Raw genomic sequence first — 15,443 nt, forward strand, 5'->3', positions numbered from 1 at the left:
TCTGTTGTTTTGTTGACCTGCTGTTTGTTTGCTAAGGTCCCTCCTTACTCTTTCCCACAGGAAATGGTGTTGTGATACACCTGCCAGGGCTGTTTGAGGAGGCTGAGAAGAACTTGCAGAAAGGCAATGGTAAATGATGTGTATAGGGTGTAAATAAGTTAGTTTATGCACTATGTCATTGTGGTATATTTTGCTTGATGAATTTACTGCTCATAACTATACATTTTCAGCTTTGTCAGATTGACTATTTTTGTGTTAACTTTTTAATAAAGACTACTTCTTGTTTATTTTAGGACTTCAAGGATGGGAAGAACGACTGAAGATATCCGACCGGGCACATATTGGTATAGATCTGTTTTGACTTCATCAGGCCATGACTCTGACAATAAATGGCCTTTGTCCAGCAAAGAAAATACCAAGACATTTTTATCTATGTTCTTATTACAGTTTTTGTATTTTTCCTTGTAGTGTTCAACTTCCATCAGGCAGTTGATGGGATACAGGAGCAGCTCAGACAGGAGCAGGCAGGGAAGAAGTGAGTTCTCCATCTCTTGCTATCAAAAAATATTAGTGCTGTGATAGGATTAAGAAGTTTTAATAAATTAACTGCACTTTTTTATGATTAATAACAATTACAACAAACATTATAAAATAAGCATAAATATGTTTGATTTATAATTTGTCTTCAAAAACTTGCAAGATATTGGTTAGTCATAATTTAATTATTTAAATATGTATGCGTTAAAATCTTCAGTTTATTTTGCAGATAGAGGTAATTAGACACATTTTACAGGTATAAATCTTTGATACAAGCAGATGTATACATGCAATAAAATCAGTTGACATTCTGTAATTAAAATTTAGGCAAAATCTTTTTTAACAGATAAAATTCCTGTCATGCTTAATTGGCAAGAAAAACTTAAGGTGGCACCACACTAGCCAATTTTTCCAGTGATATTCAGGTGTGAGCTTCACTAACATAATTGCCAGCCAGGCAAAGGGAGATGAAGCAGGAGGTCATTTATCAGGACTTGACTGCCAGGACTCCCTGCTGTGTTAATGGCTCCAAAAATTGAAAAAGCACATCAGGCATAATTGAAAAATGAGTTGGGTGTGTTCGATTTGAACTGCGGCTTGCCGGTTGCAGTTGGGGGAGGAGTAGAAAAGAGAGCCATCAAGCCGGACACTTTGGCACTTACTATCGTGTACTGAACCTACATCAGTCACGGAAGATCATATGATGTTTGATTTCTTAATTGCAGAAGAAGTCGAATTCAAATAGACAGATGCTTGAATTTTACATGTAATTACCAGAAACCTTATTCATTTGAAAAGGTTATTTGCTGCTTAAAATGTTCATGGCATGCCTTTTCTTTTTATTATTTTAATATGCACCTTGCGGTTTACTTGCTTTTATGAATAAACATTTTATCATTATGATGAACATGAAATAAACATCATGTACTGTTATATGAACACCGATTTGTTAGTTCAGTGGAACTGGAGGTTTAAATAAACACCTTGGTAATGGCATACTATTTCTGCCATAAATTAACATATAAGTAGTAATAGTAAAATGTGTAGTATGCCATTGCGAACTCAGCTCTTGAAACACACCATTGTTCTTGAACCATTCTCATGGTCCTTTGATGGCATGCCGTCTCAAGTTGGACAGAATTTCGAACCAACATGCACTGCTTCAAGTCTGAAGAACTGACGACACATCAAGCTGATGTAAATTTTCGCACTCAGCTGCAAATCATCTCAAATGCTGATTCACATCCTAATATGGCCACATGACTTGATGAAATCAGAAGGAGGCACAACAGTGTGTTTTTATTGAATGCAATTTCTTTACACACGGAAAGCTGCATATGGACATATGGTTTCTACGGTAAGCCTCGGGTGGATAAATACACAATCACACACTTTCACAAGGTAAAAATCACTCTTTTTACAAGCGTTTATGCTCATGCGGTACTCCTGTTATTCCGGCGAGCTCCACGTGTACAGGGAATCAGAGAGTTTAAAGAAGTTTAATTTGCTTTAGTTTAAAATCTCAAAACTATTATTTTCTCGGTAACACTTTACAATAAGGTTCCATTCATTAACATTAGTTAATGCATTAGGTATCATGAACTAACAGTGAACAATATATTTATTACATAATAATCTTTTGTTAATGTTGGTTAATAAAAATAGAATTGTTCATTGTTAGTTGATGTTAGTTCATAGTGCATTAACTAATGCTAACTAATACAACTTTAGATTTTAAAACTCAGTATATGCTGAAGTTTACATTAAGATTAATCAATGCTTTAGTATTGTTCTTTGTTAGTTCATGTTAACAATTGGAACATTATTGTAAAGTGTTGCCATTTTCTCACTATCATTCAGTCTCTACTAGTATAACTGGCTGTAGCTTACTGAACATTGAGGTCCTTAGTCTCTATCTCGCACACGCTGGGTCTCTCTTGCGTGCTTTTGCTTTTAACACTTGAATGAGCGTTTTCGGGAGATGCAAAATGATATGACAGCTTCCCCATATCTCTCCCACACCTGGTTCACCACTTGTGGGTTTAGTCTCCTTTCTCTGTACAGTAAATCTGCTCCCGTGTTTATTATGCCCGGGACATGCTTAATGGATAAGAGTGCACTGCTCCACACAATTAGTTTCTGTGCTAGGATGTGCAGTCAAGTCGAGCATGTACCTCCTGGAAATTTATATATGCCAATTTTAGCCACAGGAAGTGGGGAAAAAACATTAGTGAAGTTTCAGAAAGTAAAAGAAAAAAATTATACTTCATTAATTGCATTGCATTAAATTTCCCAGCACTAAAAAAAACCTTTCCAGAAGACTTGCTCCCAGATTGAGTTCATCCTCATTTGTTTTACAGTTTGGGCACCACTAAGAAGGGCATTGGCCCTGCATATTCCTCCAAAGCTGCACGGAATGGACTAAGAGTGTGTGATCTGGTCTCTGACTTCTCAATCTTTGAGGAAAAGTGAGTTTACAAGTCATTAAAGCAAAACATTTCCTTAAACTGTATATGATTAAATAGTTAACAAAGAGAACATCACATAGCAATCTAAGTAAATCTATCCACAGGTTTCGGGTGCTGGCTGGTCATTTTCAGACCACATACCCCAAACTTAACATCGATGTTGATGCTGAACTTGAGCAGCTGAAGGTGAATAGATATGTTTATAGTAGTGGCAACTGTCAAAGTGATTTGCAAAACTTTTAGACCATAAATGTGTTGAATAATATCCCCCATTTAATCCACAGGGTTATGCTGAAAGGTTACGACCATTAGTAACTGATGGAGTTTATTTCATGCACAAAGCCCTCACTGGGCCAAGCAAAAAGATTCTGGTGGAAGGAGCCAATGCTGCCTTACTGGATATTGATTTTGGTATGAATGGAAATTTGGTGTGGTTAAACAGGATGATCCACTGGTTCTCCACATTAGGTGGGCAGGGGACTCCATGGGCTTCATTTAGAAAGATGTTCTTAGAATAATCTTAAATGAGAGCATCCGACAATTTCTTTAAGGTTCCTACAAACAATTTATATAATGTCTGGATGCACAAAGAAATTTCCTATATGCATCCCACTTCAAAAATCTCAATTAATCTTAAATTCAATCGCACGTGAACAAGTGCATGGACTCTGCTTACAGGAAGCTCACAAATATCCTGATATGGTGAGACAGAATACAAATAAAGCGCATGCACAAGTTATTCATTCGTTCATCCATTCATTCGTAAAGAATGTTCTTGTGCACTTGGGAAGGTTTTCTAAATAAGTGAGTGCATCTATTGGTTTCTGCCCATGTCATGCAGCCTTTTCAAAAACACATCAGTTTTTAGTTTTCATTGTCAATAATAAATCCATTAATTAAACGGGTTTACTGTAAATTAGTTATCTAATGTCCATATTCTTGCCACACCTTAATTCCAAAAGAGGTTTAATTGCTCTTTTACATGTAATGAAATATTCAGTCTACTATCGTGTTCTGTATATTAACTACTTGCACATTCTTTTCCCACTTTTCACTTTTCTCTTGCCATTAATTACTCTGCATTTTATGATTTTAGTCATATTTTTTTTTGTGCAGACAAAAGGCTGAAGGGTGAATTGCTGAAAACAATTTAATGTTTAAAATGAGACTGTGCTCACCCATCTATATATTGATGGTGCTTTTTTTTTTTTAAGAGCTCTAAACTATAATATTTCTTCCTCCTTGCTCCACAAATGTGCTTGACATGTATGCATATATTACGCTTGCCTGTTATCTCGTAGGTATCAAATTAATTGATTATGGAAATTTGTAGATAGGACTATACGTAAATAAATATTCTGTTACCTCGGATATCCAAAATAAAGTATTTATATTACGCATACATGTTCAAAATAGGACCACATTCTTATCTAAATATTCTTGTTCAGGTTAAAATGCTCATTAATAAATTCACTCAGTCACTTACTATTCATATTTGCATCACAAAAAAATCTTAAGTCAGCATGCACTGGTACACTGGAGCATGAGCACAAAAAACATTGGTATTGCATGTTTGTCAGTTGACGTATGCATAAAAATATTTTCACGTCAGTTTCTGCCTTTTATAAATCTCGTTTTGTTCCTCACTTTTAACAGGATCAAATCCATTATATCTGGGATAAAATCTGATCGTACATTTTAAAAGTGTGGCCACAGAATTTTCAGATTGAAAATAGTGAAAATTTTATTTGACCATGCAAATCATATAAATGCTTGACATCTGCTTGAAATAAAAAACAATGTCCTTCACTTTCAGGGACCTACCCCTTTGTGACTTCGTCAAATTGCACCGTTGGAGGTGTCTGCACAGGCCTTGGTGTCCCCCCATCTCATGTTGGACGAGTGTATGGAGTGGTGAAGGCCTACACCACTAGGGTCGGAGTGGGAGCATTCCCCACTGAGCAAGATAATGTGAGTGTGTGTTGGTAAGAGTTTGAGTGAATAGATAATTATGTTAAAAGTTAATTTAGCAATATTTATCACATACTGTCTTAACTGCATTGTGCTTAATTTTTGTTCTGATAAATTCTAGGATGTCGGGAACCTGCTGCAGAGCAGAGGGAGGGAATTCGGTGTCACGACAGGCAGGCGGCGTCGCTGTGGATGGCTGGACCTGGTTTTGGTTCGCTACGCCCACATGATTAATGGTTTCACAGCGTGAGTATCTGACACCCATAGCTTTCTGTTGTGTATATAAGCTACATGAGACCTCTGCACATTTTTATTAGCAAATGTATTTTTTTATTCACTGATTACATGGAAAGTAACAATACCGTTTTCTTCTGATTCTCTCAGCATTGCACTGACCAAATTGGACATTCTTGACACATTGCCAGAAATAAAGGTTGGCATTGCCTACACTGTTGATGGAAAGCCTCTTCCCAGTTTTCCTGGTCAGTTAACTGTTCTGTAAATTTTTTTCAGATTTGTCAGTTTCACATAAATCAGTGATACAATTTTTTTTAATTATCATTGTGTATTTCAGCTAACATGGATGTGTTGACCAAGGTTCAAGTGACCTATGAGACATTACCTGGCTGGGGTTGTAGCACTGAGGGAGTGCACAGTTTTGATGAACTGCCAACTCAGGCACAGGCTTACATTCGCTTTATTGAGAATTTCCTACAGTTGCCAGGTAAGAATGCACATAACGTGTAAAGCTTTTAAGTTTGATGTTGACATTGTTCACCCCTTGGGAAGCCAGAATGTAGAGCGCATACTAATACTGTCTAACAAATGTAATGATCTAAGAAAAATAACCTACTTGCACGATTGGCAGTGGCAGAATGAGCATTAAAAAATATTTTCTCTTTTCAGTGAAGTGGGTGGGAATTGGCAAGTCAAGAGAAAGCATGATAAAGCTGTTCTGACGAGAAGAATTTGAAAACATGAACTTCATTTGATGGTCTGCCAGGATGTCTGACATCATGACAATTGGGGAACCAGAACTTTTTTTATATATGCATCAGCGCTGAGTTTAAGACTGACCGTGGGTTTAGAATCCATAGAATGTCCCACTCAAAGTGAACACCAGCAATGTGTCTAGAGGTTGGGTTTGGATAAACCTGACCTTGCTTCCCTGCAATCATAATTTCTGGACTCGTATGTATTTTTTCCAAAGCGCTTCCCAGAACTGCTCAGAACATACCTATTAATCAGTAGTAGTAGGCTGAAGCCTTTGTCAAAAATGTAATGAATAGTTGAGCTTCAGAGAGAAGCATGTCATGTTTTTATAATATCTCTTCAAATGAAATTTTGCACCTTTTGCATTGAGCAAAATACTAGATTAATTGCTATTAGGTGGTTAAAACCAAACTGATTTTTAAGGTGTCATGTAGTGCGCTGTTAATTTTTTACGTAATGAAGTGTGTTGACTGTGGAATAAGCGAATCTCGTTTTGTCTTTTTAATTTTGTTTTTGAATACTTTTGAGAATGGTTTGACATGGTTTAAACACCAAAAAGGACCTTCACACAAGACTTTGTGATAATGAAAGGGAAAAAAAGGCATTGTTAACCTTCTGTCAGTGATAGTTCACTCGGTCAGAGTTCTTTAAAAAAAAAAAAAAAAAAAAAGGAAGGACACCGATGTATGTACAAATATACATCGCAATTTACCTGGGGTTCAAACTCATTTGCTGCTGGGTTTTTTTAACAATAAACTGCAAAACTTTGCTACTGATTGTGGCTTTAAGTGAATGGTGAAGTGTTCTCCTTAACATGAAAAGTGGTATGAACAGGAGATGTTTACTGAATCTGTATTAACTGAGGAACCTGTTCTGCTCAGTCTTTTAAATGAATGTGGTAGCGCTTTACAATATGGTTCAATTTGACAACATTAGTTAACATGAATTTACAATGAACAATACTTTTGCAGCATTTATTAATCCTGGTTCAAGTTAATTTCCATGTGAATTCTAATACGTTTTTTAAAATCAAAAGTATATGTTAATATTAGTTGATGCACTATGAACAAACAATGAACAATTGTATTTTTACAAACATTGACAGAGATTAAGAAATACTGTAAAAAAAAAAAAACACAAAACACAAAAACAAAAAAACTTATTGTTCATTGTTAGTTTATGATACCTAATGGATTAATGTCATCAAATTGAAACTTGTAAAATGTTACCATGAATGTAAATGATCACAGGTTTGCAAGTTTTTGTAATTTCAAGTTTCATGTAATTCTTTTTAAATACTTTGCAATAACAGTCACAAGTATATGGTGAGTAATTATTCCATCAGGAAATTAAGCCATTAGTGTCTATTAGTATTGTTCAGTATCTGTAAGCATAGGTGAATTACGGACCAGGCAGTGCTCAGGGGCCCTTGACTACCAGGGGCCCGGTGGGACCCTGGGCTGCAAGGTCTCGAGTAACATCAACCTTAAAAACAAATGTTTATATATGCTTAAATATGTGGGCATCAGAGCTTATACAAAGCATTAGTGTTGGGGTCTGAGTCCACCTTTGTCGAGTTTGAGTCAAGACCAAGTCGTTAATCAATCGAGTCTGAGTCCAAAAGGGGCTGAGTTGGACTCAAGTACAAGTTCTTAACGTCCAAGTCGAGTCCGCCTGAGTCCAGAAAGTAATTAAATTGAAAAAATATTTGAAATCGCTATTGTAAATTTTAACCTTCCATTAATATTTTAACCTTTCAACCCATTAAACCAATGGCAATATAAAAATGTAACATAAAATACCACTATTACATCTTGCCATTGCCATTTAATATTTTTTATTTTGTCAACAGAACCTCAACTAGTTTCCTATTAAAAAAATGGTTTAAAAAAAAGAAGGGATATAGAGGTATATGCAGAAATTTTATATTACAAGTGTATGAAAAAACAAATTAACCTGTTATTGTATCACACTATATTGTGTCCTCCAGTTCAAGCTGACATTTCAATTATTTAATGCCTCTCCCTCACATTTATATAGGATGAGAGAGTAATCAGAGTAGAGTTAAATCTATCAGCTAGTCATAACAATGAGCTTCAGTCCTTATTACTGTGCTTAATCTGTCTATGAATGACAACAAACTCATTTCTGAACACAGCTCTGATCTTGTAACATGAGCTGTAACCAACACTGAAAATGCAATGTACTGTAGAACACAGTCAAGCACTAAACCAGGGCCATATTGCTTTTCAAAAATACAAGCGCTTTGACCATTTTATGAGTAAAGTGTGCACGATGTGGTCTCATGATGAGGCCACCTTTGCTAAAGACACGCTCTACTGGTGCAGAGAATGCTGGTATAGACAAAACTTTTACTGCCAGAGAGTGGAGCTGCGGGAATCTCTCCCTGTTTGTAGACCAAAATTAAAGTGCTGTATTTGTGTCTGTGTCTTGAATGGCATCAAAGTACTTATGTATCTGAGCTGAAATGCATGCATCCTTAGCTGAGTGGCTTAGGTGCTTGTGGGCTTGATAGCGAGCTAGAAGTGGTGGGCATTTGCCAGGAGGAGAATCTGTGGTTGCTTCAGCATCACTGTTAACTTCAGAATGCAGCATGTCTCCATCTGCTGTGGCCTCAACCTCTGCAGTCAAAGTATCTGAAAAATATGAAAAATGCACAAACACGTTAAAATGCATTATTTGGATTTAGGGACCTAAGGACCATTATTGTACGCCTACTGCATATTTTTGTGCTCTGCAATATACAGCGTATATGGTGGACAAATAAGAAAATTGTTTCAGAATAAAATGCAGACAAATAATTGTTAGGTTATTAAAGCGAATAAAATGCATTACCTATAAGTGATCTTTTCAGATCCTCTCTGAATTTCTTCACCGAATCTGGATTCTTACCGTTGGCTACATCTAGATCAACCCAGTTAAGGCCAAACTGAGGATCAAGCATTGTAGCCAAGAAATAGACATTATGGTTGAACTGGTCCTCTTTCCCATTTTGCTCAACCATTTTGGTTCTCACAAAGATCCCAGAGAATCTCTTTAAAAGTGATTGCTGAAGGGCTGTGGCTAATGGCCAGCAATGACTTCTTGACTCTGATATTTGGAGCAGATGAGTGTTTAAGTCCAGTAGAGTGGGGACCACCATACTAATAGTGAACATTTTCTCACCCTCTGTAAGGTCTGTTGCTTCCGCAAAAAGAAAGAGAACAGAACCTAAATCCATCAGTTGATTCCATTCACAAACTGAAAAAAGAACATGTTGAAAGTCTGAAATGCAAATTTGTGTTAGAGCCCTATGGTCAAGTGCTGTAAGGGCCTGTATCTGCTTGAAAGTACTGTTCCAGCGTGTGGATGTAGCTGTAGGAATTGATCTATCTGTCCCAAATTCAGCCTCAAATCGCTCTTTAAACTGAGTACTACTGTGAAGTAATGAGGTGAATTTTGACATTTTGGCAAGTGCTGAAGAAAAGCCCTTGGCTTCTTTCATTCCATCATACAAAACTAATTGCAGAGAATGTGCAAAACATGACAACCTTTGTCTTGTTCTCACCAGGATAGTCTCATCTTCCCAGGTCACATCCTCCCAAAGACTCTCATCATCTAAGTTTCCATCTTCTGCATCACTGCCATCACTGTGCTGCTCTTCTTGTGGTAGCTTGACTTTGAACGCACACTTCATATTGGCTGCATTATCAGTAATAATGTACCTGACTTGCTATGTTATATTCATCAATGATCTCATCAAATGCCCTGGCTATGTTGTCTCCACTGTGTCTGTCACAAAACCTCCTACAGTCTAAAAGAAAGGACTCCAGCTGATTTTCCTTTTGGTTTAATCCATGGACTGTAACACCGAAGAAGGACCGCATGGTTCGATCAGACCATATGTCAACTGTTATGGACAGAGATGATTGGGTCTGGAGCTTTCTTTTAATTGAATCCTTAACCTGATCAACCAACAAAGGAATGTGTTATTCAGTGATTGTTTTTCTTGCAATAGGAGTGTATTAGTTGTCCATTACTTTCAAGAAATGCCTGAAATGCTGATTTTCAACAACTGACAGAGGTAAAGTGCAGCCAATGAGCAGATCCTTAATGATGGCATTATGAATTTCTTGTTGTCTTGGAGAATTTGCATCATAAAGTTGCACTGCTTGTTTTGCCAATTCTGGTCTTGCAAATCCTGCTATGCTGGGCTGTGCAGCATCTGCTGGTTGCTGCTGTCTTTGGTACTCTCTTATTCTGGGACAAAAAAAATGAAGATTTTAGCAATTCTTACTGATTCAAAAACAGAAGGAAAATGTAAAACAAATCTAATGTGCCAAAAACATTTCCAAAGTTTTGTATAAGCTACTTAACTAGTTATTGCAATTCAGAGCACATTACGTAATTGAATGTAAATAATTACATTACATTAGAGCACATCACATTTTAAATCTAAAAGGACTACATTTACAGTCACTGCATTTCTGTGGTGATATGTTAATTTCCTTACTAAAATGAAAAAAAAAAAAAAGTCCCAATCAACAGGGTTTATGATATTCACCACATTAAGAATTACATTTAACATTTTAAGAAAGATTCAAGACTGGAATCACCAAATGCTAATGTTTAGGGGTGGGCGATACGAAAATCTTATTTCACCATAACGAAACGTTTTCTCAAGTAGGTCTATTAGAAGTATTCAAGTAAGAAGAAATACTACAGAAATTGAATAAAGCAATTAATTGTAAAAAAACAGAATTGACTGTATGACATATACAGTTATTCTTATTACATTTACTAAAATTAATCAGTAGAGTGAGTGAGTGAGTGGTTTTCTCTTTGTCTTTTGTTGTTTGATTAACATTACAGCAGCACTTGGACTGCTGTCACTTTAAGACCTAATGCACAGGTGCAATATACTATATTGACGATTCTTTCCCAACTATTTACATTTACATTCACTTAAGACATAACCGACTGTGTTTACATGAATACTCGGCCAGACTTGCATTTTGACATGATGTGTGTGAATTTATTTGACCGTCCAAGCGTAAGCCATTAGATAATTCATTACTGATGATGCACGATGAAGCGGCCTCATTTCTGTCCACGCGCTTTAAGTGTGTGCATACTGAAAGCCGATATATATCATATCACCCAGCCCTAATAATGTTATTTGGATTTAAGTTGGTATTAAAGTTTATAATAAGCAACTTACCTTTCTTTATGTTTTCTTTGAACATGTCGGTAGAAATTTGAAGTCGTGCCAGACACTTCAGTAAGAGTTGATTTGCAAAATTTGCAATCCGCAGAGTGCTTCTTTTTACCAGATGTCTTGCAAATAAATTCTTTATGATTTTCATAAGAAAAGCAAATTATTGCTGACTTTGAAGACATTGTCCTAGACACGCATTGCGATCCAGTGTGTGATGTGTGTGTTTTGTCTGCAAGCATAAGAAGATGCCACTGCTGCCTGCCGGGGTGGTGCCGAAAAATTACAGGCGTAATTAATTTCTTATCTTAATTTTTTGCAGTTTTTTCATCTTTCTTTTCATGTTACACTTGATTTTCAGTCTAAAATGTCTAAGTCCATGTCAAGTCCAAGTACAAATTCACCCGAGTGCGTGACAAGTCTGAGTTCGTTCAAAATTGGACTCGAGTTCGAGTACCCCAACTCTGCAAAGCACCCTCAACAGGGTCCTGGGGCCCCCAGGGACTATGAGGGCCCCCAGCCCTCTTATAGGACCCTTTTGCCTTCCTGTTTCTAATTAGATTTTTTGAGCAGCTCTTATACCGCCACACGTATCATATTTGAAACATGACTTTCTAAAGCCTCTACATCATTACGATGTGTATGAGATGTCTGCTGTCTCCTGGTGAAAGTTTCCATACTCTTCTGGAAGTAGAAGACCTTTTAACATAATTTCCAAAATAGCTACCTCCATATTTTGATGCACTCAATTTTTTTATGTGAAATCTTTGCTGATTTGTATAAAGTAAAATTAACAATAACGTTTATATTGTTACTGATATTTCATTAGTATTTATTGAATTCAAGCAACGTGTGCTAAGAATTTAATTATTTTATAGAAAAAAAAGGTTTAAAAATTATAATTTTCTGACTATTATTTCGTATGTTAGGAGTTTTATGGTTAAGCTTTACTCTTTGTATAAAAGGGCTGTCTAACAAAAACATTTATTGTGTTCATTGCTATAACTGCATGTTTGCCATATATTACAAAAAAAACAAAAAAAAAACAACTTGGCTTAGGTGGTTAGGAAAAAGAAAATATTTATGTTTTACTTTGTGTGGTTCAAAAGTACTGATTAAACTAGATTTGTAAAGTTTGTTGAGACAAACTATAATGTTGGTCTGACAAAACCTTGTCTGAAAGTTTAAATTAGTTTTAATTCTGAAAAAGTTGGGACAGTATGAAAAATGCTAATAAAAACAAAAAGGAGTGATTTGTAAATTATATTCACCCTTTGCTATATTGAAAGCACTACAACTACACATTATATTATGTTTTTCCTTGTGAATTTTATTGTTTTTTGAAAATGTACTGTAATTTAAAATCAATGATTGCAACACGCTAAAAGTTGGGACAGTTGAGTGTTTACCACTGTGAAATATCACCATTTCTTCTAATAACATTTAAGCATTTGGGCACTGAAGACACAAATTTGTTAAGTTTAGAAAGTGGAATTTTCCAACAATCATCCATTATGTCGGTTTTTAGCTGCACAACGCTTCGTTGTCGTATGGTGTGCTTCATAATGCGCTGCACATTCTCAATTGAAGACAGGTCAGGAATGCAGGCAGGCCAATCTAGCACCCATAATCTCTTTTTACGCAGCCATGCACTTGTAATCCGGGCAGTATGTGGTTCGAAGTTGTCCTGCTGGAAATTGCAGGGACGTCCCTGGAAAAGACGGTGCTAGATGGCAGTATATATATCTGTCTGCATTCATGGTGTTCTCACAATGCCATGGGCACTGACACACCCCTGGCCCATAGAGACACTGGCTTTTGGACCTGACGCTAATAACAGCTTGGATGGCCCTTTTCCTCTTTGGCCCGGGTAACACGACAGCTTTGTTTTTCAAAAACTTTTTCAAATGTGGACTCTTCGGACCAAAAAACACAGTTCCACTGTTCCACCGAGCCCAGAGAAGTTTGCAGCGCTTCTGGACAGTGTTGATGTAGGGCTTCTGCTTTGCATAGTAATGTCTTAACTTGCATCTGTGGATTCAGCGGTGAGTGGTGTTGACTAACAAAGGTTTACTAAAGTTATCCCAAGCCCATGTTCATGACAGATGAATGCTGTTTTTTAAGACAGTGACGTCTGAGGGATCAGAGATCACGTGCATTCAGAAATGGTTTTCGTCTTGCCCTTTACGCATCGAGATTTGACCAGATTCTTTGAATCTTTTAACTATATTATGCACTGTAGAGGGTGAAATGCCCAAAATACTTCCAATCTGTCTTTGGGGAACATTGTTCTCAAAGTGCTGGATTATTTGCTAAAGCATCTTATGGCAAATTGACAAGTCTCTAATGATCCTTGCTCTTGAAGGACTAGGCTGTTTTTGGAGGCTCCCTATATACTATGACACGATTGCCTCACCTGTTTAACATCTCCTGTTTCACAACAGAACTGCCTGAACTCTTTACCAAATTTCACTAAACCCTTGCATAGATACTCTAGGAACCTACTATATTTGTTATATTCATCAATATTTAAAGTGTTTGAAGTTAAATATGACATCATTTATTGTGGCCCCTTTAAATATATGCATTTTGTATGCATAATTTGTAGTATTTACATTGAGTTTACATGATGTATAATAAATGTTAAAATGGTACTGTCTCTTTAAGAACGGTGGCTGTTCAGAGAACATGTTTTGGTTGAGTAGTTTCTTTACCACATCCGTGCTGTGTGTTTGAATTAATCTGACTATAAATAACAGAACAAGTATTAAATGAGACTTAAATCAATGAAAATAGATTGCGTAGATCTCAACTTTAAAAGATAATTGGACCGGGGGGGGGCCCTAAAAGAAAATTGGCCCCAGGGCCCTTGCTAGTCATAATCCGCCCCATTTGTAAATACAATTCAGTGGAATCAAATTGGATATACCTTTATTAACAACATAATTATCATTGCACATTTTCCTTTTGAACAGTTTTTGACAACAATGAATGATGTATTACATCTTCAACCTGAAATTAAGAAATGTTGAAACTACATCAGAGTGATGGATACCACACACCGCCACCATTGCGCTGTCTAAAAGATTTAAATTGTGAAGTCCCATTTTGGCTGCATTTACCAGCCATGTGACACACCCCTGGCCCATAGAGACACTGGCTTTTGGTCCTGACGCTAATAACAGCTTGGATGGCTTTAGTCAATGTGTGGCATGAATTCCCTGATACCCAAAGATGTTTGGCCCACCTGTGTGCCTCTGCAGCATTGTGGACACTACTGCTTGATTAAACTTCAGTGTGTGTGGCCCTGAGAGAGTATGCTTTTTTTGTGAATTATACATAACTGATTGAGTTTTGTTTTAAAATTTGTTCTTTCTCTCATTTTCAACAAAATCACAGTTGAAGCAGTTCGTCAAGATGGAACACAGAGTGATTATTGAGAGAATGTTGACCTGCCATTTATTTAACACAGTCATTGTCAGTGCAGGTGAGACTGCACAGTATTTTCTCTTATAAAGTTCTGACTTTAAGATCAACTGCAGCCATCTCTCCATCCATCCTACCTGCACTCACACACATAATTAACACATCTCTACTTACATTTTCCCACTACATTTAGTCAGGCTTGAGTAATCCAGCTGCTTAAAAAACCTGCACTTAACACTACAGACCAGTCTCTCTTATCCCATTCATGGCGAAAACACTTGAAAGGGCAGTTTTCAATCAGATATCTGCCTATCTCTCACAGAACAAGCTGCTGGATGACAACCAGTCAGGCTTCAAATGTGGATATTCCACTGAGTCGCTGAGACAGATGAGAGCTGGATCCAGATCATCCGTCCTAATTCTACTGGACATTTGACACAGTCAACCATCAGATCCTACTGTCCACCCTCTCTACTCTGGGCATCACAGGAACTGTGCTTGACTGGTTTAAGTCATATCTCTCAGGTAGGTCCTTCAAGGTAGCCTGGAGAGGTGAGGTGTCCAAGTCACATCAGCTACTTACTGGAGTACCTCAGGGCTCAGTGCTTGGGCCACTTCTCTATATACACAATATCACTGGGACCCATCATTCAAGCACATGAGTTCTCTTACCACTGCTACACTGATGACACACAGCTCTACTTGTCTTTTCAGCCCAACGGCACCACGGTGACTGCTCGAATATCGGCCTGTTTGGCAGAGATCTCGGCCTGGATGACGGAACACCACCTGCAACTTAACTCAGCAAAGACTGAGCCTCCTCGTCTTTCCAG

At 37.1% G+C, this 15,443-nt stretch overlaps 1 protein-coding gene across 1 annotated transcript in view; it reads left to right on the top strand.

Moving 5' to 3' along the window:
- LOC127430483 (adenylosuccinate synthetase isozyme 2-like) overlaps positions 1-6,745 on the top strand; it is a 7,472-nt gene extending 727 nt beyond the window's left edge. The window contains exons 3-13 of the mRNA XM_051680287.1: positions 61-129; positions 294-344; positions 469-535; positions 2,898-3,005; positions 3,110-3,191; positions 3,290-3,416; positions 4,822-4,976; positions 5,098-5,222; positions 5,361-5,458; positions 5,551-5,700; positions 5,883-6,745. Of these exons, the coding sequence (XP_051536247.1) occupies positions 61-129; positions 294-344; positions 469-535; positions 2,898-3,005; positions 3,110-3,191; positions 3,290-3,416; positions 4,822-4,976; positions 5,098-5,222; positions 5,361-5,458; positions 5,551-5,700; positions 5,883-5,935 (1,085 nt within the window). The 3' untranslated portion in view covers positions 5,936-6,745. The remainder of the gene's footprint in view (positions 1-60; positions 130-293; positions 345-468; positions 536-2,897; positions 3,006-3,109; positions 3,192-3,289; positions 3,417-4,821; positions 4,977-5,097; positions 5,223-5,360; positions 5,459-5,550; positions 5,701-5,882) is intronic.
- The last annotated feature ends 8,698 nt before the right edge of the window (positions 6,746-15,443 follow it).

The sequence above is a fragment of the Myxocyprinus asiaticus genome, chromosome 40, assembly GCF_019703515.2.
Source record: "Myxocyprinus asiaticus isolate MX2 ecotype Aquarium Trade chromosome 40, UBuf_Myxa_2, whole genome shotgun sequence".
Lineage (NCBI taxonomy): Eukaryota > Metazoa > Chordata > Actinopteri > Cypriniformes > Catostomidae > Myxocyprinus > Myxocyprinus asiaticus.